Source organism: Myotis myotis, unplaced genomic scaffold (assembly GCF_014108235.1).
Source record: "Myotis myotis isolate mMyoMyo1 unplaced genomic scaffold, mMyoMyo1.p scaffold_m19_p_10, whole genome shotgun sequence".
NCBI classification, from domain to species: Eukaryota; Metazoa; Chordata; class Mammalia; order Chiroptera; family Vespertilionidae; genus Myotis; species Myotis myotis.
The window spans coordinates 21,187,840-21,212,848 of NW_023416314.1; the positions used below are offsets into that span (position 1 = coordinate 21,187,840).

Consider the following 25,009-nt stretch of genomic DNA (forward strand, 5'->3'; position numbering starts at 1 on the left):
TAGGCATTAAGAGATCTGGATTTTAATTCTAAGGCACTAGTAGGTATCATATCACCTAATGGAAATTGTTATGCATTGCTTTTTACTGTAATGACTTTGAGTGAGTGCACATGTGGGGAAGTGAAGTGTGTTTCTTAGATTCCCAGGTAAACTATAAGCCAGAGATCATAACTTCAAATGCCTACATGGGTCACGCAAGTAATAGAAATGAGTAAAATGGGTAGATAAAATAAAACAGGGAATAGTGGAGAGTATGGCCAACTGGAGAACGCCAAGGGCCAGCCTGTGTTTAAAGCATGCGCACACCTGCAATCCAAGTACCCTTCTTACAGCAGAAGCTCCTTCAGAGAGATCATTGTTCCTAAACCATCTGTCATATGTGAAATAATACAACAATAAGTAATAAGAAAAATACTAATTGCTAAAATTTACCAAGCACCTACTAAGTTCCTGGATCAGTTCTGAATTTCATTTGGTCTAATTTTATGTCATGAATAGAATTACCTCATTTTATAAATGACATTAAGGTACAATACTTAGTAAATGTAAATGTTAAGAAAGAAATAAAATAAAAAACAGGCCCTAGCTGGTTTGGCTCAGTGTATAGAGCATTAGCCCATGGATTGAAGGGTCCTGGGTTCGATTCTGGTCAAGGGTATGCACCTGGGTTGTGGCTCTATTCCAGGCCCTGATTGGGGCTGTGTAGGAGGCAACCAATGGATGTGATTTTCACATCGAAACTCCTTTCTCTCTGTCTCTCCCGCACTCTCTAAAAATCAGTGGAAAAATATCCTTGGGTGAGGATTAACAACAATAACAAAACACACACACACACACACACACACACACAAGCACAGCACAATGAGGAACAAAATAGCAGGGCGCTGAGCTGAGCTCATAACCCAAATGAAAGAAGCACACTCCAAAAGACAGTCCATCAGATAATGACATTCAGCTCATCTGACATTTCCAGGTAGGAGGATGGAGGTAATTCCACAGATAGCTCACGGTCTACAACATAACTGAAACCATAACATTTCTGATAGAGCTGACACAAAACACCTTTCTGCAATCTGCAAGGCCTATCTATATCCCTTGCTTCACAACAGACAGACTCTTACTCCTTTATGTTGAAATAACTTTAATAATTATGAATAGCTATTGTTTATTCAGTGCTTACTACTACTGAATATTTTGGGCATTGCATTATGTCCTCTAATTCTCAGAGACTGTTGTTCCCATTTTACAGATAAGGAAATTGAGGCTTTTGAACAAGAATTAACTTCTCCCAGATCACACAGCTAATAAGAGCCAGAACTGGATGTGAATCACGGCAGGCCTGTCTCTAAAGCTCATGGTTTTGTCTACAGCACAGCCAAGCAAAGAAGGCTGAAAGAAAAGTGAATTTAATTTTTCTATGTATGTTTGTCAACCGTATTTTGAAAACACAAAATCTTCCTTTCACATAGTCTTACGCTAAACTCCAAATTATATCATAGAAAAGAGCAGACTGTTTCTATTCAGCTTAAAGTGAAGAGTGGAGGGCCAGCCACTGCCTCCAATGCATTCTCACCCTGATTTCTCCAACATGACTGGCTGTGTTTATGCTTCTCTGACCTCATCTCTTTCTCCCTGTCACAGCTCTGCTTTCCCCTCATTGGTGTGGGTGGACCTAAGAGTCAACATGCAGTCTTCATATATTTTCTTCTCCATTTGCCCTCCAAGAGCACTCAACTCACAGATCCTTGCTCGACGACCATTCTGTTAATGACACTCACGTCTTGTCTCCCAGTCCACACTTTTAGTGGCTTGTGGGACATGTGGGATGAAATCTTTCCCAAAAGCCATGATGGATGTAAAGTTGAGAGAACTGACTGGACATTGGGTTCAGATGTGTGAGAGGATGGTTCCTTTAAGCTGCTCAGAGATGGCTTTAATTATTTTAAATTAACTCGTGAGGAAGACCAATCCCCCTCCCCATCCCCACACCCCTGTCCTTCTCCCCAATATACTCCCTTCCATGCGCCTGATTAAGGGGCTCACCCCTGAGGAAAGGGCTCAACAAACATATGCTTTGTGCACAGATGGGTTGGCACAGATTTAAAGTATGAACATCTTTCTCCTTGATGCTTCTCATCTCAACTGCAAAACAACAGAGTATAGTGATTGAGAACTGGAGTTCTGGACTCAGACCCAGCTTCAAATCCTCCTGCAGGACGTACAGCTGCGCGATCTCTCTGAGCTGAGGTTTCTGGGCTGCAAAGCCTGGATGATACTGCTTCTTGCTCGTTGTTTTGTTGGGAGGAGTAAACAGGAGAGATCAAGTCAAGTGTTAGGCACGGTGACCGGCCTGCAATAAGACTCAGTGCATGGTCACCTTTAAGGTTACTGTGTATCCTTTTGCTTTTGAGGGCAGTTGGTGAGCTCTGTAGCCCCAGGGATTCCTAAAGCAAGGCCTTGCTTCCTACATCCCAGGCTTCTTTTAAAACTCAGCCAATAAGGAAAGAAAGGGAAAGAGATAAAAGGGAAGAGACTACTTACTAGATGACTACTGCTTGCCAGGCATCCTGAGAGTTGCTTTATCTTTTTAAGCTCTTGTGCCCTCACAGAGTTCAGTTGGGAATGAGAGTTGGATTTCATTGCTCCTACATAGCCAGTGTTTCTCAAAGAGTATTCCCTAGGCCAGTGGTCAGCAAACTCATTAGTCAACAGAGGCAAATATCAATAGTACTTCTTTAAACTAGACTCGCCCAGGCCGAAAACCGACTTCTGCGCATGGGCCAAGAAGTTTCAGTCGCACTGTACGCACGCCCGCACGTGGTATTTTGTGGAAGAGCCACACTCAAGGGTCCAAAGAGCCGCATGTGGCTCGCGAGCCGCAGTTTGCCGACCACAGCCCTAGGCCAATGGGCATTAGAATCACCTGAGCAGGTACCCAATCCACAGCCTCAGAATTTCTGGAGCAAGGCAAGGACATCTTTGACTTCACACTTGTATCCTATAATCTAAAACTTGATCCTATATTTGCTTGTATTTTTACATGTAAGTCTGTAAGTTCTTCCTTAATAATAAAAGGGTAATTTTCAAATAGACCAAACAGAACGGGTGGAACGAACGGCTGCTATGACGTGCACTGACCACCAGGGGGCAGATGCTCAACACAGGAGCTGCCCCCTGGTGGTCAGTGCACAGGGGGAGTGCCACTCGGCCAGAAGCCGGCGTCCCAGGCAGCACTAAGGATGTCCAACTGACAGCTTAGGCCTGCTCCCCGTGGGGCTAAGCCATCAGTCGGACATCCCCCAAGGGCTCCCAGACTGTGAGAGGGTGCAGGCCAGGCTGAGGGATCCCCCTACCCTGAGTGCATGAATCTCGTGCACCAGGCCTCTAGTTAGATGATAAAGTCTCCAAGGTGAGGACAATGCTTTCTAGTTTTCTTATAACCCCAACAGTATACAGCTCAATTCTAAACACATCATCAGAAGTTAATGAAAGTATTTGGCTGGGTTTGGCTTTCTCCACTGCAGGGTCCTGACCTGTCAGTGCCTAAAGATTGGTAGAGACCATAAGTTAGAATGGCGATTCACTAGTAACCAGTATGATTTCATATACAATGTGAGTTTGCAGTCAGTACTTTTTCATTGCCAGCCAGTTAGGTGCTGTTATATTACTTATGCACTGAGATTTCTGACTTACTGACCAGGGAACAAAATTAACAAGACTGTGAAAAATGAAGTCCTTTTCAAGTTTGGGAGTGTTTGTAAAACAGAAGTCACAGGCCTTCCTGCCTTTTCATCGCCAGCGAGGCCCCTTCTGTTCAAAATTCTTATTCAAATTTTAAACATGTGAATCGAAACCTAATTTTCTTTGCAGGATCAGCATTGATATGTGCTAACCTTAGGGAAAAGGGAGAACTTGTTACTTTATGATGTGTTTGTTCCTGAGCAATTGCAAGGTTTGCCATATGTTTTTATGGTCGTTTTCTTTGAGGTTCCATAAACACCTTCTGGAATGTGGAGGTTCCCCCACCAGAGTTCTAGGGGAGCTTTTCCAGGGCCCAATGTCACTGACCCAGCTGCTTCGGCTGCCGTGATATGCAATTATTTCTTCTACACTTAGAAAGCAATTCTCTGATCTCCAACCCGTTCACCATGTTTGATCTTAACAAGATGAAAAATGTTCGGAATCTCAGCTTAGGATCTTTGTGATACGTTTTGCTTCTTTCAACTCACAGTAGCTTTCTCCCTCCTTTCTCTTCTTTAGGATCAACACTCTGTGGTAGGCCAGAGCACAGGCCCCAGTCCAAGTCCCAACCCCTGCTCGAATCCAAACACTGGAAGCGGTTACATGAACTCCCAGCAATCACTGTTGAATCAGCAATTGATGGGAAAGAAACAGACTCTACAGAGGCAGATCCTGGAGCAGAAACAGCAGCTTCTCCTGCAGCAGCAGATGCTGGTGGATGCGGTAAAACTTTCTCCTAACGTCTACTGCGCGTACCTGCTGGCCCAACAGAGGGAGTCCATTACTTTCCATTTCTATTTGCTGCCCTTCCTCTGTGCCTACTTATGGGTCAGCAAAAAGGGTGTCCTGTCTCTAAGAGAAGTTAATTCTATACATGTGAAGTGCTTGGGGGGTGGGGGAGCAGGGAAACAAAAAAAAAACTTGATTTACCAGCTGCTGGACAGTTGGAATGCAGGGCACCTCAGCTAACTAGCCCTGCCCAGCCCAGGAATGTTTAGAACCACCACCATGGGCACTTGAATCAGGCAAAAGAAACCAGCCTTGTTCCGCAGCCCCGAGGGGCAGATATAGTGAACAGAACTCTAACCAGCTCAAATCCAAACTGATTTTAGAGATAAGAAAATTGTAAGCCCTAGCCGGTTTGGCTCAATGGATAGAGTGTCAGCCTGTGAACTCAAGGGTCCCAGGTTCGATTCCGGTCAAGGGCATGTACCTTGGTTGCGGGCACATCCCCAGTGGGGAGTGTGCAGGAGGCAGCTGATCGATGTTTCTCTCTCATCGATGTTTCTAACTCTTTATCCCTCTCCCTTTCTCTCTGTAAAAAATCAATAAAAAATATTTTTTAAAAAAGAAAGAAAATTGTAAAAGCAGTTTTAAAAGCCAACGTGGAGTTTCATAACTTAAGATCTGGCTTTCAAAATATAGCATCTCAAAATGGGGGATTTTTTTTAAGAAAATGGAAAGTGTATTTCCCACTTTTATCATATAGAAGTAGCCTTAAAGAGAGGCAGGGCCATTATTTCCCACACATTACCCAAACATTAACCCTGTTCAGCGTTTATCTGTTCTTTCCTTCTGTATTCTCAGACATTCACATACACCCAACAGCTGATCCAAACCCTTCCTGCCTCCTAGGACCAAGGCCCTATCTCCAAGTTTCATTCTCTCCCTTCAAACTGTTTGGCCAAATGAAAGAAGAAAGGGACAAGGTTAACCATCTCCAGGCTGATAGAGCCAAGGAACACAGAAAAGAGAAAAAAAAAAACAACACCACAAATTTTTATATTCAAGAACTTTGTAATAAGAGTCAAAAACCCAAGGTGTGATAAGTTCTAAATTCCATTCAGTACATATTTAAATCTTTACAATGGGAATTCAGCCATAAACAAGACAGACCCTGCCTTTGTCCCTAGAGAGCTTGGAGCCCACTGGGGATGCTAAATAAATAGGCAACTGTAAGGCATGTGATTAAATGCTGTGATGTGGGAACTACTAGAAATGGTTCCAGAGAGGAAGTAGTATCTACTGAAGATCTGAAGGTGAAGTGGGAGGTGGAGGTGAGGAGCAAGGGTTTACAGCCAGAAGAGCCAGCAAATTCAAAGACGCAGAGACAATATACTACCTATCAGTTAGCTGAGGCATAGACCGTGCACTAGGACAGAGAAAAGCCAGAGGGTAGAGCTTAAGAAATCAGAACCTACATTGTCTGAAACGTAATGGAGAGGATGTTAAGGATTTTAAACAAGGAAGTACTAGATTCAGATTTGCATTATAATAAAGGCATACACATAGTAAGGAAAAATGTAATGGAGGAAAATATGAAATCCAGCTGGAGAGATTGGGAATAGTCTCCCAGAAAAGGTAAAATTTGATTTTGAAGGACTGTAGGAGTCTAAAGGGTTCCAGGCAGAGGGTGTGTCAGAGATCAAAAGGCACAGCCTATGTGTGTATTTATTAGTTGGTCTGAGATTTTATCATGAAATATTTAATACATAATGGAAAGTATGCATAATAATGTAATAATTATTTCTGTTTTTTAAGGAATAACAAATGGAGTAAGTTTAAAGTCCAAAGCATATGAGAAGAAATAGAAATACATTTATTTGAATTTGAATAAGAAATAGTGAGAAATAAATTTTCAGGTGACTTTGAGTATTGCCCTAAGGTATAAGGTTTAGGGGAACCGCCGACCTAAAGTGATGCAGCTGATTTCTCCTATAAATCATAGTTTTGGAAACTCCAGTTCTCCAATCACTTGCTCCTACTTGTTTGGGTTGTTTTAGTTTTGTTTTTTACCTTATAACTAAATACTTAGGAACAAGGGTAGAGAGGGTGGAAAATGCACAATCTAAGATTGACTTCCTGGTTCCACTGTCATTCCCATCAAAGCTACTAATTTGTTGAATTATAACATGCAGAGGTTGAATTTCTGGGTTTTCAGCTCTGATTAAAAGGCAAGGAAACATTCCATGAGGGTCCTATCCTGGCACCGGCCTAACTCTCATTGAGCCCCCGTTGAGTCACCACTGGGACAGGTGCAAAAGGCAGTGGCATGAGCTGCGAGAGATGAATGCGGCTGCTGTTTTTGTGATTTTTATAAACCATTCACATTTCTCTTGTTTGGATGCCATTGAGGGTGCCTGTACTTGTTAGCATATCCAGGAAGAAACAGTCTTTGATACCACTTTACATTAGCATATGCTTTGTAGTCATTTGCAGTCAGTTGGCAAGGCCAGATCGGCGCCTAAATTGAGACATTTTCTCATGAAAGCCTTAGCCTTACTCTCTATTACTCTCCCACCAATGAAGCATGAGGAGGGGCGATTGGTATTATTACAATGGACATCATAATTATCAACACGTTTCCTGCACCTTCTATGTGCCAGGCACCATTCTGAGCTTTTTCAGAATTAAAGGATTAATCCTTGCAATAGGAGTATGTCGGAGGTCCTAGAATTATTCACATTTTACATTTTGAGATGGCAAAACGGAAGCAGGACAGATTCTCTCTATATTAGGTTTTTGAGATATTGGGTTATCCTGAGGCATTCGTTGATAAGTTAAATTCCATGTTCCACAGAAGTGGTCTCAGGGATGCCTGCGAGTTTACGCTTTTTCACAGAATGGGAATGTTGCTCTCTTGGGAATGAAGCAGTCCCCACGCAGTGCTGAAGGTTGGTCTTGGCCACTCTGCAGCACACAGTGACAATAGGCCTTTCTGTGATAGTCCATATGAAGGCCGCTACATCTACCTCGTTGGTGAACAAGTAGTTTAAGAAGCTCAAGTTTCCAGAAATGTATATGTTAACGCTTTGGGTAACTTAATTTAGCCCTCAGGAAAATAAAATAAAAAACTCAATAATTAAATTGAATATATATAAATAAGTCCAAATTTGAAATCTAGTCTTTAATGAGGAATGAAAAGCCTAATTTCTTTCTCTCTCTCTCTCTCTCTCTCTCTCTCTCTCTCTCTCTCTCTCTCTCTCTTTCTCCACATGAATCTGATTTTCTTCAACATAAACAGCAGAAACACCTAATTGCATAAAAAAGAAAAATAACAGATGCTTTTGAAAAAGAGAAGATTTCAGAAAGCCCCATGCTTGGCATAAAATTCAAAACTGTCAGCTTGCACAATAGTTTACAACAGGGACGGCTGGACTTTGCCACACTTGGGTTCATAGAACATCTCAAAGCTGTTTTTTAAACATTTAGGGTTTGGGTAAACCCAAAGTTTCACCAACCACTTTTTCCCTTAATTCGTGAACCCATATTTAAAAGAAATGTAATCCATGTGTTTCTGATTCATTTACACTTAGCTCATCAAAATTGTGTTTTATATGAATTATTTGATGCCCCCCAAACTGTGTGAGCCTTTCAAGTTTTTTTTTTCTTCTTCGAAACAAGAATTTGAATTTGGTTTGTTGTTTTAAGGCTGTTGTTTTGTGGGGGGGGGGGGGGGGTTTCCTGTATAGTAGATTTTTTTCTACTTAGAAAGCCTGGAATTTGATGGGAAACTGAGATATCCATGGTTTAAGTGGCTTCTAAGTTAGGCAGTACGGATTTGGCTTTCATGTAATTTACCCATCTATCTGTTACATGGTCTTCTTTTCTATTTATTGACTTTTCTATAATTATATTGTTCTCTGCCTACCTAGGCCAATTATCTTTATCTTTGAAAATGGAGGTTGCTTTGGGGTGCAGTGAAGCAAGTTTAAAAATTTCCTGATCCATACTGAGAATGCAAAAAAGTAGCCCCCCGTGTCCCGATCTGATAGGACAGTCAGGCCGCTTTGTTCTCTGCTGGACATAAGCAATGTTACAAAATACTGACCTCAGACAGGGTTACTCTGAGACCATGATAAAATGAGACACAATAAGGCCACTTCATAATTTTGTCTAAAAACAGATATAAACAAGGTAACTGTGCAACCCACAAAATACCAAAATCCCCCTCTTTGGCTAAATGAGTGACAACTACTTCATTACTCAATCATAGGATCAACCTCACTTCCTGATAGCTGACAATCCAGAACAAATCCTCACTTCCTTAAACACTCCCAAAATCTCTCAACCAAAGCCCAAGTCCTGTGACAGGCTCTTTCTAACATGCTCCAACTAAAACACCCATGGGCCCCTGTGCAGTCTCCCTCATTGAAACAATAATAAACGACATTGGCAATATAAGTAGAGTGTTCCGTATTTCCTCTCTTAGCTCCCAAAGAAACCTACTCTAAAGACCCAAAGGGAGGTGACTCCAGAGGAAGAAAAGAGGGAGCCTGGGAGACTTCTGTGCCTAGAGAATGGGGCACAGAGAAAGAGAGCCCTTGCCTGGGCTGGCAGGAAAGAGCCTGAGTCTTTGACTCAGGCTTTGGTTTCACTTTGTGGTCTTGGGTAAGCCACTAGGCTAAGGAAGCCTCTGTTTCTCAACTATGAAGTGGGAATAATCAGACCTACCTTCCAGGGTTGTTTATGAGGGGGGAAAGGAAGTCATATGCATATAGCGCCTCTACCAGTACCTGATAGGTTATCTCCTCCTGTATAGAGTTGCCAGATTTAACAAATAAAAGTACAGAATACCCACAATGTCCTGTATTTTATCTGGAAATCCTACTCCTATGCCTTCTATACTCCGTGGAGCCAGACCTATATACAGGATGGGGCAAAAGTAGGCTTACAGTTGTGAGTAGGTGAAACACAAAGCTATTCTTGTATTATTGCTTATTAATTATTATATTATTGCCCATACAACCAACTATAAACCCACTTTTGCCCCACCCTGTATAGGTGCCAAAGCATACCAAGTGTGCTACAAAATAAAACTAGAACTATCATCTCAAAAATCATACAAATTTAGTCCTCATCAAAATCTAATTGCAAAATAAAGAAAATAAGAGTAGTTACTACACCTAAAACACATGTCAAACGGTAAGGAAAGTAGAAGTTGCACTTCTATACAAGTTTATTGAAATGGAAAAGGATTTGTCTCTGAATTGAGACTAATAAATAAGGTCCATGATTCGTAGCTATGACTGAAGATTGTTCTCATATTCTTTTTTGAATAACAGTCTATAAATTTTTACAAATGACGAAGTAACAATGCAATTCAATATGTTTTTGTTTGTGTTTTCAAGGAGAAAATTTCTTCACAAGATCAGATAAACAGACATTTGACAAGGCCACCCCCAGATTACAAAGACCAAAGAAGAAATATGAGTAACATGCAACCAACTGCTCAGTATTCTGGTAAGTGTTCTCAAAAATTAATAGAAATTGTAACTGTGAGAAGAAGAAAAATGTTCAGTTTTTACTATTTCCTCCTTTCCCCATCTTATATTTAATTGTAACATCTTTCTTAGACTACTTCATTACCACCCATATAACTTTCAGAGCAAGACCAAACTTGAATATTTGTAGTTTTCTCATCATTTCTTGCTTAATCTTTTCCTGTATTCACATATTTCTTGTCCTGTATTCACATATTTCACTGCTCTTAGACTACCTCTGAGAGTTCAAAAAACTTAAATATTTTCTAACTGCTAGGTTCAACCATTCTCCTCCCAACATACTGTAAGGTAAGTAGACATTTCTTTCTGAGTCACATTGTGATTTGCTTAAAGCCCAATCTTTTTCTCTCCACCTTTGGGCTCATATCCCTAACATAGATAGTCCTGCCACCAAGAAATAATTAAAAAGCAAGTTTAGCCCAGTCAGTGTGGCTCAGTGGTTGAGCGTCAACCCATGAACCAGGAGGTCATGGTTGATTCCTGGTCAGGGTACACGTCCGGGTTGCAGGCTCGATCCCCAGTAGTAGATGTGCAGGAGGCAATCAATCCATGACTCTCTCTCATCATTGATGTTTCTATCTCTCTCTCATTCTCCCTTCCTCTCTCTGAAATCAATAAAAACATTTTTTTTAAAAAGCAAGTTATGTTTTTATGAAATCTCTTAAAAATACCAAAGGTGATTGTATTTCAAATACAAAACTTCATAAATCTCTCAATATAATATGGGTGATAGGCACTACCCCTAAAATCTCTCTGCTCTTACTGTCTGAACTCCAAAACCTAGCCTGTGCTGGTCCTGCCTTCTCCTATTCACCATCTATTCACATCCCTGCTGCCCAGAACTCGCTGCACTTCCTTATGTCAATTAAGTTTGCCTTGGAGTTTCCCAAATCCTCTCTGCTTTGCCTGTTACTTTCATCGTTCAGGAAGCCATGAAGAAGGTTGTCTAGAGACAAAGGAGCTGTGACTACTCCTGTGTGTTAACATTTTCTGGTCCTGTTACAAATATGTTGTTCTAATTTATGTCAACTTTTTCAAATGCACCAGATTGCCTCTCTCCACTAAAATTGCGAAAGGGATATATGCATTCTACTCTCTAGATTGCTTTGCCTCGGCGAAAGTAGGATTCTCTAGTTGATTCTGTCCTCGAGAAGGTTGAAAGACAAGATGGTAGTGTGGTGAAGGTGGTGGTGGGGATGAAAGGGGGGCATCTGCAATACTTTCAACAATAAAGATAATTTTTTGGGGGGAAAAAAAAAGACAGGATGGGGTTTACTTGGAGCATGGCTTCTAATACCATCCATGGCCTATCAGTGGTTTTATGGGAAATAAATATTATACAAAATTCAAGGTGGATGCTTGGGCTTTTCCCATTCACATAAACGAATCCCTAGGGATAGTAGTCGGAGGCTCGTTTGGTGGCTCTGCTATGTTGTCAGGGACCCAGGCTTCCTTGTTTTTCTCCTCCACCTTCTTTAGCATGGAGCTTCTATTCCAAGGGTTGGTGTGTCCACCACACCTCCAGCCTTCATATCCATGTTCCAGATAAAAACATAGAAGAAGGGAAAAGTAACATGGCCTCCCAAATATGTCAGGTTCCCTTTAAAATTATTTTTTTAATTTATTGAGGTAACATTGATAAATAACATTATGTACATTTTAGGTGTACAACAGTATTTGATATCTGTATACTTTACTGTGTGCTCGCCACCAAAAGTCTAGTTTCCTTCCATTGCCATGTATTTGACCCCCTTTGCCCCATTTTCTCATCCCCCCCAAATCTCTTCCCCTCTGGTAGCCACCATTCTGTTGTCTAGATCTATGAGTTTGTTTTTGTTTTGTCAGTATGTATGTTACTTTTTGTTTTATATTCTACATATGCATGAAATATGGCTTTTGTCCATTTCCTTCTGACTTATTTCACGTAGATCTATACATGTTATCACAAATGGCAATATTTCATCTTTACTTATGGCTAAGTAGTATTCCATTGTATATGTATAGGGTGGAGCAAAAATGGGTCTACAGTCGTGGGTACGCAAAACACAGGATTTATTCGTGTATTAATTATTGTATTATTTTCCATATGAACAACTGTAAACCTACTTTTGCCCAACTATATATATATATATATATATATATTACATTTTCTTTACACATTCGTCCATCGATGGACACTTAGGTTGCTTCCATATCTTGGCAATTGTAAGCAATGCTACAGTGAACATGAATGAGATTCCCTTTTAAACATAGATTTCTTAACCCAGCCAGTTGTGACTCAGTTGGTTGAGCATTGCCCCATATGCCAAGAGGTCACTGGTTCAATTCCTGGTCAGGACACATGCCCAGGTTGTGGGCTTAATCCCCAGTAGGGGGTGTGCAGGAGGCAGCTAATCAATGTCTGCTCTCTCTCTCTCTCTCTCTCTCTCTCTCTCTCTCTTTCTCTCTCTGCCCCCTCCCGCTCTCTCAAATCAATAAAAATATTTTTCTCACTTAATAACTTCTATCTTTAGCCAGAATTTATTCATATGGACCCCCACCCCACAAGAAAATTTGGGAAATGTGGTTTTTCAGCTGAGAATATTACTAGAAAGTCAAGGCTCTATTTCTAAGGAGGACAGGGCAGTTGGAAATGTGGTAGGCACTTAGAAGTCTCTTCCACAGTGCATATGGGCATTTCCCTCAGCATCCAACTGCTGACCTCCAAGTGGGTAAGAATCACTGCTCTAGAGTGTTGTACTTCCAAGTCTTCTGAGAATGAGGTAATCAGCAAGCACAGCACCAACTCTTTCATTTTTATCTTAGTCTCAATATAATAATAATCACTTTGCCCAGGTGTTAGTATGAGAAATGATGCATGGAAAGCACCTGTAATGATTTATTTTGTGGTCTTTATGGAAACTCTCTCTGTCTGGTTGTTTAAAAATACTGCTCTCATAAACTTTCTCAGGGCATATGGTTAAAATAGAGCACACACAGAGGGAATGATTTTTAAGACCTCTACATTTGTTTCCATTGCATTTTCATAGTGTAAAGTCCCTTCTCATGAAACCTTCAGATGCCAAGATGACGTTGTTTAACCTCGTTAGCAGTCTGCGGACTCTGAGGTACTGTTCAAGTATCTCCTACCGGACTCTGGTCCCTCTTCATCAAACATTTGCTGCCCTACACAGGGCAGGGCCCCGTGCTAAGCCTGGAGATACAGGACACTGGTCCTGCCTTCGAGGGGTGTATCATCTAGTTGGAGGCATATTTTAAAACAAATAGCAAGGCCATCGGTCTGGCAATACCACGCTAGCCATGCTCAAGCAACAGGGGATATCCTAGGGCAGTGATGGCGAACCTTTTGAGCTCGGCGTGTCAGCATTTTGAAAAACCCTAACTTAACTCTGGTGCCGTGTCACATATAGAAATTTTTTGATATTTGCAACCATAGTAAAACAAAGACATATTTTTGATGCAGTGGGGCCTTGACTTACGAGTGTCCCGACTAACGAGTTTTTCGAGATACGAGCCGTCTCTCAGCCGGTTTTTTGCTTTGAGTTGCGAGCTAAAATTCAGGTTACGAGCCAGCTTCAGATACCCCACCGCTAGTTGGCACAGCAAACGTCACATTGAACGCCACAACATCAGCCCAGCATCACGTGTCTCACTCGTTCACTTTTTGATTTGACATACGAGTAATTTGAGTTACTATCTCCATCACGGAACGAATTAAACTCGTAAGTCAAGGCCCCACTGTATTTATTTTATATATTTAAATGTCATTTAACAAAGAAAAATCAACCAAAAAAATGAGTTCGTGTGTCATCTCAGACTCGCGTGTCATAGGTTCGCCATCACTGGCCTAGGGTTACAATGGCAGCCGTGCTCTCCTTATGCCATTCTGATAGTCATATGTGTGTCCAGTTCTCTGTTTCTCAATATCTCTGATTCTCTGGAGGGAGAGTACTTTAAAAGAGTATCTCTCTCCAAGGTACATCTGTGCTTCAATCTCTCATTCACTCATTCATTCATTCAAAAGATATCAACTGATTACCTACTTTGCACTGTCCACTAGACTTGGAGAATGTGACAGTGAACAAAACAGCCAAAAATTCTTTCCCTTGTGGAACTTATCATCCAGCACACACTTTAAAAAAATCTTTCTGGCATCTCACTTTTGCCTCTCAAGATGTCTTCCAATGATGACTTGAATCTCCCCAAACCAGGAAGATTCCAATGTGTTGATTAATCACTATCTTATGTGTGGAGCCTCTCCGTTCAGCAGCCCATCATTGGCTGGTCCCACATACAATGACTTATTGACAGGCATCATTGTAGCTGACAGGTCCTTTGAGGCTCCATGGATTTCCCAATACAAAGGCTAAGTGCTAAGTTAAAACTTTAAAAAGCAAATGCTACTGGAGAGAGGAGGCTGGAATATCAGGGGAAGTTTAATGAAGAACCTTGGCCTGAGCCTTGAAGAACAGAGAGGGCTCAGTGAGGCAAGAAGGACATCAGATGAGAGGGAAATGGCATGAGCAAAGGGAACTCAGGGTGTATGGATAACAGTGCAATAGTAACTGTACCTCCTGGAGCAGAAGGCTTTCCGTATGGAAATAACCACAGGAACACTGATTGCATTGAATTCCAGATGTTTATAGAGATAGGAATTTATCCTCTGGCCGCACATAGGAGCCACTCCTGGCAACTTCTTGAATAGGGATGATACAGTTGAAGAATTGGACATAATTTTCAAGGTGATAGATTTGGCCTTGATAAGTTACTGCAAAGTTCTAAAAAAGAGGCAATAACCTACTGCTATGAATTAATATAATTATCTTCTTTTCCGTAGGTGGCTCATCAGCAGTGAGTTTAAACTCTAACCAGACTTTGACAAACCCAGTTTCAACACACACCATTTTAACTCCAAATTCCAGCCTCATGTCTACTTCCCATGGAACAAGGATGCCATCGTTATCCACAGCGGTTCAGAACATGGGGATGTACGGGAGTCTGCCTTGCAATCAACCTGGCACATACAGTGTCACGTCAGGAATGAATCAATTGACCCAGCAGAGAAACCCAAACCAATTGATAGCAAATCAAAACAACCCTCTCATGCCACGGCCACCTACCTTAGGGCCAACCAGTAATAATAATGTGGCCACTTTTGCAACGGGACCTGTTGGCAATTCACAACAACTGAGACCAAACTTGACCCATACTATGGGAAGCATGCCAGCACAGAGAACATCAAACGTAATGATCACATCCAACACAACAGCACCAAACTGGGCCTCCCAAGAAGCGACAACCAAACAGCAGGAAGCCCTGAAGTCCGCAGGAGCCCGCTTCCCCACAGGTACACCTGCAGCCTATACTCCAAACCAGACCTTGCAACAGGCGGTAGGTAGCCAGCAATTTTCCCAGAGGGCAGTGGCTCCTCCTAATCAGATAACACCAACGGTGCAAATGAGACCTATGAACCAAATGGGCCAGACGTTGAATGGACAAACCATGGGTCCACTCAGAAGTCTGAATCTCAGACCCAATCAGCTGGGCACACAGGTTTTGCCCAGTTTGAATCAGTCAGGAACAGGGTTGAGTCAGCCAAGGACAGGCATAAGCCAGCCACCCTCTCTGACACCTGGCAACTTCCCCTCTCCCAACCAAACTTCCAGGGCTTTTCAAGGAACTGACCATGGCAGTGACTTAGCTTTTGACTTTCTCAGCCAACAGACTGATAACATGGGCCCTGCCCTCAACAGTGATGCTGATTTCATTGACTCTTTACTGAAGACAGAGCCTGGTAATGATGACTGGATGAAAGACATAAATCTTGATGAAATCTTGGGGAACAACTCCTAAAGGAGAAAAGGGAGACAATTCACCAAGTCCAAGCACTAAAAGGCAGTATTTTACAAGGACCCTGGAAAGGCCAACTGTTGACTCTTATTTGGGCTACATCAAGATACCGTGGCTTAGAAATGGAAAGCAGAAAGCAGTCAACATTTTGGTCCAAATGCTTGTTTTAAATCTCAAACCTGAAAGTAAAACATTGGGATCACTTTTCCCTGTCTAAACTCCAGGACATAGTATCCAGTTGATCCAAACAGAACTGTGATGTTGATGTGTAATTAGCGGTGTAACATAGGTTGCCCAAGCTCCTTTTCTCCCTGAAAGAAAAGTAATACAACTTTTAGCTTGTTTAAACCCCATGTCATGCGGAGGTATTAGTTCCAAGCAACAACAAATTCCTTAATTTGCTCTAATAGATACAAGTGTGGTTTGATCTTTCCACTTTCCCTTTTCATTTAGTTTTTCTAAAATTTCCTAGATTGGAATGTTATAGGTTTTTTTGCAGTAACCAAACACTGTCCTGAGTAAAGAAAAGCTGGAGGACCTAGAGAACATTCAGGGAATTGTGAAATATCTTCCCCACATATCCTGTACTTCAGTGAGATGCTGTGTCTAGTGACGAAACATTGAAGCCTGAATACAGAGCTGTCCAACTCTATTTGGGCTTCCACAGCCAATTTCTGAATCCGTGTCCAAGTCTTAGATACAATCACCTGTCCGAATCATACTGAAATATTAGTGCACATGTCTACATCAGTTTTCACTATTTTAACAAGAAAGCACCCATGGGGCATTGCTGTAAAGGAGATTTATTTGGCCACAGATAACATGGGGTGTTACTTATTATAATAGTCCCTGCTGGTTAGTTCCCCAGCTGAGTGAAATTGAGTCTGATCCTCCCTGATTACTTTGATGAACAGAGACTGATTTGTAAGGAAAGGAAGTTTTGGGGTCAAAACTGAGATTACTAGGTATCATGTTTTGGTTGAAGATAAGAAGCAAAAGATCAGACCAGGGATGGTGAGTATGGGTCGGTACATGTCTATTTCCTAGGGTTTGAAGGGAAGCATAATTGAGAGAGAAAATAAGCAAACCTTATTTGGACGTATTGTGTGGGTAAACAGCTAAATGGAGTGTGATCTCCTAGTAGCAGTCTACTCATTCCTCTGTCCCTGTAGGGAAGAATCATTGCCCCCAGCTAGATGGACTGGTTTGCTCCCTCAGGGCTCGGCACTGTCTCAAAGAAAGAGTTTCTCTTGAGTCACATAACCTCAGTGCCCACAATGCAGATCAGCTGTAAAATGGGGAAGATGTGTGCTGATTTGAGAGGGCTGCAAAATACCGCTATGGTTTTCCTCATTACAGAGGAACACAGATTAGCTTCTGCTTTTTTAGTTATAGACTCACATACTCAATTATCAAATGTAATTTATCTGAAGTCATTTAACAACTAAATCTTTACATATCTGTTCTTAAAAAGAATACATTTTGAAAGTTCTGCAAAACCCTCTCCCATTCTTTCAAATGTCTCGAAGCACCCTCTTTTACACACACCAACATCACTGGCCCAGAGTCTTTTCTGTGCTAGGCTGTAAATATAAATGAATTACTTGTTTTGTAAACTTTTGTAAAGAATATTTTGGTAGAAATACTTAAAACATATTCTTTGGGTTATATTTATACGTATGTGAAATAAATATACTATCAAAAGGTTATATTTTATACAAAAAGTAAATTGTTACCTTTTGTATGCTAATATACAAAGTTTTGTATAATATGATGGTTTATTTTTAGCTCCACACTTAATCCATAGGCGGTCAAGTGGGAACTTTTAAAAACTATCAGGAGGCTTATTAGACAAAGTTATATTCTGAAACCTCAATAAGAAAAAAGCATTCCAGGTTTCAATCCTTTCCTTTTTTTTTTTTTTTTTTTCCTTTTTTGCTCCAAAATTCCCATAGTTCTTGTGTCTTGTTTGATTATTCTGCTGTGCACATTGTATTGGTCCTTGTTGCATGTGGTCTACTGTGTGTTTTCCCATTTTGTAGAACAGAGTTTCTCCATGCAAAAATGTAAGGAAAAGTTATGTACATAGAAACACTTTTATTTTATGGCTCCTCCATGTTACTGTATATATCTGCCAGCACTTCCCCATCACACTCCCGTGACTCAGCTTATTTTTACCCTAACATAAATAGTATGTTTTGTAGTAGCTATCAAATTTAAGAGATAAAGCAATCAGGATGTTTGGATTTTCTTCTATCGTAATGTGAATTTTATAATTAATGTCTATTTATTCAGCTATTCATTAAAATACAGGATTCGTTGGAAAAAAATGGTGTAGTCTACAGTTTCTGTTTGTTGGCAGCCTATGACCAAAGATGACATAATTTTTCCTGAAAGCTGAGATAATGACAATTTGATAGACATACGTAGCCAAAACTTGATGACTTACAACTTAAAAACTATTGGAATACGATCTCTCATTTATAGAAATACCAGAGTACGTAATTGTTGGCAATGTTTCTCATTCTCACAATAGTATAAAGGAGGTAGAAGTCATTTTTCTTTTTTAATTCAAAGACTAGAAAGCAATTTAAGCAAATAATTCACTCTCAGTGTTGTGTTAGCCCAATAAAGATAAATAACTCTGCTCTATGTGAATGCACTAATATTACTTGCATTACTGTAACTGTACCCATAACTGTAAAGATTTCAACTTGTAAAACAGCATTTTGTATTGCGTGTAATCTTATGTGTTAAAAAATAGTTTTTAAAAATTCAGAAGTGGCTTTCTTGTATGAAATCAGAATGTCAGGCACCGATAATGTTGCCGCTACATCACAGAAAGTTCACAGAACTATTAATAGTGATAGACAGATTTATTCTCTGGGAAGTTTCCAACACCAGTGAAATGCTGACTTGTCTAATTTTACTGTTCTTTAGTTCATTAAGATCCTATATGTACACCTATTACTATTCTGCAGGCCATGCAGCTAGTAAGTACTGAAGAAAAACTGCCTAACTCTCAGGCAAGGTGTGGGCCTTTGCATGGCCTACTGTGTAGCTGAGTGAACACAGGGCCAGGTAGACATGGCCTCACTGTGCATAGTTCTTGAGAGTTAAAGAGGTTGAAGAAAGATGGAATTTGTAGGAAGCAAAGGAACTATTCTAACCAAATTTTCTTGCTCTACTGTTGAAATATATTGCCAGAATTCCATTGTCCCTCTCCCCTCTGCCAAAAGGATGTGTGACATTATCCTTCTTATTAGCATTGTTAATGGAGCAATAATAAGAATTGACATTTTATATAGTCACTCTCCAATGATTCTGGAAGGTTAGATAGTAAACAAAATCGACATCAATAAATTCATATTGTTAGAAAGAAATATATAATTCTAAAATGATCCATGAATCCCACCTCCCACTCATGGAAGTAGATCCGAGAAAGGGAATGAGAAAATAAAAGTTAAGTGCAAAAACAACAAAAAAAGAACAGCTCAGTTTCTACCCATTCTGTGGTTGCCAAAGGCAGTTCAAATTCTTAAATGTTGTCTCCACTACTTCCATTTTATATCTCTGTAGCTGCATTTCCTCACCCAAAAAATGAGGTGGTCAGGTGGAAATAGATCATCATTTCTCTCCAACTCTAAAACTCTGCAATTGATTTTTTCCCCAAAACTAAGTGAAAAATGAACCAAAAAAGACTAAACAGTATCATTTTTTTTAAATAAAAAATTCACTTAACCTTTTAAAAAATTTCTTACTGGCTGTCAATTTTATTTTACAAAGGAGCCATCTCCATAAAAACGAAATTCTATGAAAATGAGATTTCATCATAAATAGGCCAGAAGTCACTTAGACAAACAGAAGGGCAATGCCAATTTAGGTGCCCACTGACTGAATACAAGTCAAGTCCTGAAAGGCAAGCTTGAATGTGATATTAAATGGTCATTTCCCTGTAAGATCATAGAATTTCATAAAGAAAATATTTGCCTACATGGGAGAAAACTTACTTTCAGTAGTGCATTCCATTGGTTATACATTAACAAGTTTTTTATGAGTTTTAAAGGATAATGTAACATCTTTTAAATATGCTTCCTAAACTCTTATAATAGGAAAAGTATGGTAGTGCCCTAGTATCAACCTCATTGGCAACAATAACATGATTAAAACATTATATCATGAGAATTAAGAAAACATATTGACCATAGGTTTTTATTTTTAATAAGTGTTTTTATTGATTTTAGAGAGGAAGGGAGAGAGAAAGGGAGATAGAAACATCAATGATGAGAGAGAATCATTGATTGGCTGCCTCTTGCATGCCCCACACTGGGGATGGAGCCCACAACCTGAGGATGTACCCTGACTGGGAATTGAACCCTGACCTTCTTGTTCATAGGTCCACATTCAACCACTGAGCCATGCTGGCAGGGAGACCGTAGATCTTAAAAACCAAATGCTGTTGTCCCTGATCTGACTGCAGTAATATTAAGAGGGGGATTTCATTTGTTTGTATAAATAGTATTTTAAATTTTTACCAAATTTAATTCATCTTTAGTTCCAGGTTGTGCATAAATATATTGATTTTTTATATAAAGTATACACACTTTGAATAATTATTAATTCCAATGGATTACATCTGAAAAGTAAGAAACATCAATTGAGCTATCCGCTGTTAAGTGTGCATACATTTTGGGGGGATGTTCTGTATATAGAAGCTTTCATGGGGTGCTTTCAGAAAAAGGAAGGAAAGGGGGAAGAGAGAAAGAAGGAAGGAAGAAAACATCCCAAACAGGCTTAAAGAAAGGAATTTACTTGTTAACGTAGCTCAAAAGTTTAGGAGCTAGTTCTGGGTTTTGGCACAGCTGCATCCAGCAGGTCCACAGAGTCATCAAGAACTGGTTCTTTTCTGTCTCTCACCTTTGCCTCCCGGTGTGTTGGCGGCATTCTCAGGCAGGCCCGTCTCTCACGGTGGTGGCGAGATGGTTGCTAGAAACGCCAGACTGACATCCTCCAACTTCAAGTCCAGCATGAACAATAGTGAATGCTTCCCTTCCAAAAGTTACAACTTCGCATTTCACAGGCTTTGATTAGGGCATGTGCCCATCCTAGACAATCATTTTGGTCAGGAAGGTGCAGTGTTTGGATTGGCCAGGCCTAAGTCAAATGCCTCTCTCTAGAGGTAGAGACAGTGTTAACACCATCAAACCATATGGGCTAAGAGTGGAAAAGAGGTGATTTCCCAAAGAAAAATCAAATCGCTATTATCAGAAAGAAAGGGAAGGAGAGAGAGAGAGAGAGAGAGAGAGAGAGAGAGAGAGAGAGAGAGAGAGAGAGGATTGTGAAGGAAGAAGGGAGGGAGGAAGGGAGGGAGGGAGGGAGGGAGGGAGGGAGGGAGGGAGGGAGGGAAGAAGACCACAAATGTCAACTATCCTTTTCTGGCTGCTCTATTTCCACACATACTGTTTTTCCCATATTTTCAATTTCAGAACCTCACTGTCATACTCACCTCCTCCCTGTAAGATGGCAATCCAAATCTCATTTACTTACTATATCCACCTCCTAGTCCAACCCACCTAGGTGAAGTAGACTCTTTTTGCCAGGTCAAGATGAACCAGCAATCCAAGCCCCAAAGATATTTATGCACTCCTAATGTATCCAAGTGGAGAGAGAACAGGATAATAGTAATAGAGAGTTCCATTTGGAAGAGCTACTAACGTGTAGATTACATCCTTCTGAACAAGAAGAATCAAAACTATTCAAGCCAATGGCCTGGGGAAGGAACATTAAAACCTGCCCTCTAGCTCTAGCGGTTTGGCTCAGTGGATAGAGCATCGGCCTGCGGACCAAAGGGTCCCGGATTCGATTCTGGTCAAGGGCACATACCTCAGTTGCAGGCTCCTCCCCAGCCTAGCCCCAGTCAGGGCGCATGCAGGAGGCAGCCAATGGATGTGTTTCTCTCACATTGATGTTTCTCTGTCTTTCCCTCTCTCTTCCACTCTCTCTAAAATCAATGGAAAAATTTCCTCAGGTGAGGATTATAAAAACAACAACAAAAAAACTCCCCTCTTGCCCTGGCCAGTATGGCTCAGTTGGTTGAAGTTCTGTCCCATGTACCAAAGGATTGCTGGTTTGATTCCTGGCCAGGGCATATACCTGGGTTGTGGGCTCAATCCCCTCTCTGTCTTTCTCTCTCATCAGTGTTTCTCTTACTCATTCCCCTCCCTTCCTCTCTCTCTAAAATCAATAAAAAACATATATATATATTTTAAAACTCCCCTCTTTTCTCAGGATGCATGCCAGCTGCATTTTACAGTGGAAATAATCACCCCTTCCCCAGGGAGTATATTACATTTCAGTGGTTCTCAACCTTCTGGCCCTTTAAATACCGTTCCTCATGTTGTGACCCAACCATAAAATTATTTTCGTTGCTACTTCATAACTGTAATGTTGCTACTGTTATGAATCGTAATGTAAATATCTGATATGCAGGATGGTCTTAGGCGACCCCTGTGAAAAGGTCGATCGACCGCCAAAGGGGTCGCGACCCACAGGTTGAGAACCGCTGCAGATGTTGGGGAAAAGCCCAGGGAATCAGACTTTTCTCAAGTCCCAATCAGACCTGCCATGCTTCCCATCTGTTTGATGTAGTATGCAATATCTTTAGTTTACAACTGAAAATTCAACTTTTCAAAAGTATCACTGATGATTTCTAGTCAGGGAGACAAAAATCACCTCAAGCAGTCCCAGTGTCAGAGAGACTTTAATGAAAGGAGTTGGTTACAAGGGAGATGAGCAAGCCGAGAGGCCAAACGGGTTGGTGAGGCCATCCTGCGATGAGCAAAAGCAGGAAGGCACTACTCCTCCCAGGAGGAAAGGACCACAAGACAAGCGGTCACATGCTACCCCATTGGCTGGTCTGTCTGGCAGGAGCCAAATCCAGTGAGGAGTTTGAGTTGCTAATGGAGATGCCACGAAGGACAGAGAAAGAGGAGAACGAATACAGTGCACGCCTCCTGTCTTCTCCCACTCCCCAGGCAGTGCATCTCATTGGCTGACCTCAGCTGGACCTCAGCTCACCCAGGAGGCTGGAAACATAGCTTGGAGCATTACAGACCAGACCAGAAAAGGGCAAGAAATAAGCCCGTCAATAAAAAGTCCCGGGTTGAACACGACATGCTGGCAGATTTCTGGAATCAGCCATCCAGATTGCTGACATAGAGCAAAAAGCAGCTTTCTTAGCAAAGCCTGATCTTCTTCCCTCTCTACTTTCAGATAACATTCATTTCTGTCTAAATGTGTCTATTTATTATAGAATGGTATCTATGATGAAACTGTTTAGCTGCAAGTGTTTAAAACCTCAACTAATGATGGTTCCTTTTTTTGTTCATCTTCACTCGAGGATATGCTTATTGATTTTATTTTTTAATATACTTTTTATTGATTTCAGAGAGGAAGGGAGAGGGAGAGAGATAGAAACATCGATGAGAAAGAATCATTGATTGGCTGCCTCCTGCACTGGGGATCGAGTCTGCAACCCAGGCATGTGCCCTGACCAGGAACTGAACCGTGACCTCCTGGCTAATAGGTCAAACTCAACCACTGAGACACGCCAGCTGGGCTGCTTATTGATTTTAGAGAAAGAGGAAGGGAGAGAGAGAGAAACATCGATGGGTTGCCTCCCATATGCCTAACTGGGGATCGAACCCACAACCTAGGTATGTGACCTGACTGGGAATCAATCCCACAACCTGTTGATGTACAGGACGATGCTCCAACCAACTGAGCCACCCAGCCAGGACTCAACCTAAAGGTAGTTTTTTAAAAGGTGGTTTTTTAATATATATTTCATTGACTCGTAGAAACACATGCTTTTTCAAATTTCTTATCTTAAAATTAGATCGTCATCTATAAATGATGTGAAAAGAAAGCAGTATACTATTGTATAATTGTCAGCATTTTCTTTTCCTTCTTAATGGTATGTAGAGTAATGATGTGTCTTACAATCATTGTATCTGAGATGACATCAAATGCAGTATTCGTCTCATGCAAAAAGGGGTCTGAGGCAGGCAGTCCTAACTAGTGCAGAAGTCCAGCAATGCTATCAGGTTCCCAGACTATTTCCATCTTTCATTTCTGCCACGAAGAAGCATAGACCTCTTCTTCATACTTGTCACTTCTGTAACAAGATAGTTATCTGAGCCTCAGGTCTATGTTCCTAGTTGAAAAAATGGAAAGAAAATATTATGAAGGGCAAAAACATGTTGTCTATAGCAAATCTTTACCTTTTCATGTGGGAAAGGTCACCCTACCAGAGACATAACTATACTTCTTTGGCCGTGATTGTGTCTGTGGCCTTCCAGATCTTCAAGAAGGGGAGGTGTCAAGTACTTAGAGTTATGGCCTCGAAAGTAGAGGATGACAAGGGAGCAGGTGTTTGGAAATGTTGGTAAATAAAAGTATAAAGATATGCATAGGAATTATAAACATAAGCTCAAGATGTTGATTATCTTTGAGGGAATATAGAGAAATGTGAAGGTGGACAGAAAGGATTTAAATTATGTTATTTCCTAAGCCAAATGAAGACTACATGTTATATTTTTATATTTTTAAATGTCTTTTTTCATACCTGTAATAGACTACTAGAAATATGAAAACTAAGCTACGTTAAATGACACCTAAGTAAACAAAGCATCATGAGTGAGAAGCAGCATAAACAACAGACAACAAAAGACCCACAAAAGCTTCAGACACTGGAAATAACACACATCTAAAATAACTAACTTAGCCGAAACCGGTTTGGCTCAGTGGATAGAGCGTTGGCCTGCGGACTGAAAGGTCCCAGGTTCGATTCCGGTCAAGGGCATGTACCTGCGTTGCGGGCACATCCCCAGTAGGAGATGTGCAGGAGGCGGCTGATCGATGTTTCTCTCTCATCGATGTTTCTAACTCTCTATCTCTCTCCCTTCCTCTCTGTAAAAAATCAATAAAATATATTTTAAAAAAATAAAAATAAAATAACTAACTTAAAAATATTTAAAGAAATAAAGACAAGCTTAGATATATCAGCATGAACTGAAGATGGCCCATCCGGAGAATAAACATTCTTGTTAAGCATATTCATAAAAATTGACCCA

At 40.8% G+C, this 25,009-nt stretch overlaps 1 protein-coding gene across 1 annotated transcript in view; it reads left to right on the top strand.

The window, feature by feature from the left end:
- MAML2 (mastermind like transcriptional coactivator 2) overlaps positions 1–18,649 on the top strand; it is a 359,786-nt gene extending 341,137 nt beyond the window's left edge. The window contains exons 3-5 of the mRNA XM_036324620.1: positions 4,261–4,464; positions 9,873–9,984; positions 14,863–18,649. Coding sequence (XP_036180513.1) covers positions 4,261–4,464; positions 9,873–9,984; positions 14,863–15,878 — 1,332 coding nt within the window. The 3' untranslated portion in view covers positions 15,879–18,649. The remainder of the gene's footprint in view (positions 1–4,260; positions 4,465–9,872; positions 9,985–14,862) is intronic.
- The last annotated feature ends 6,360 nt before the right edge of the window (positions 18,650–25,009 follow it).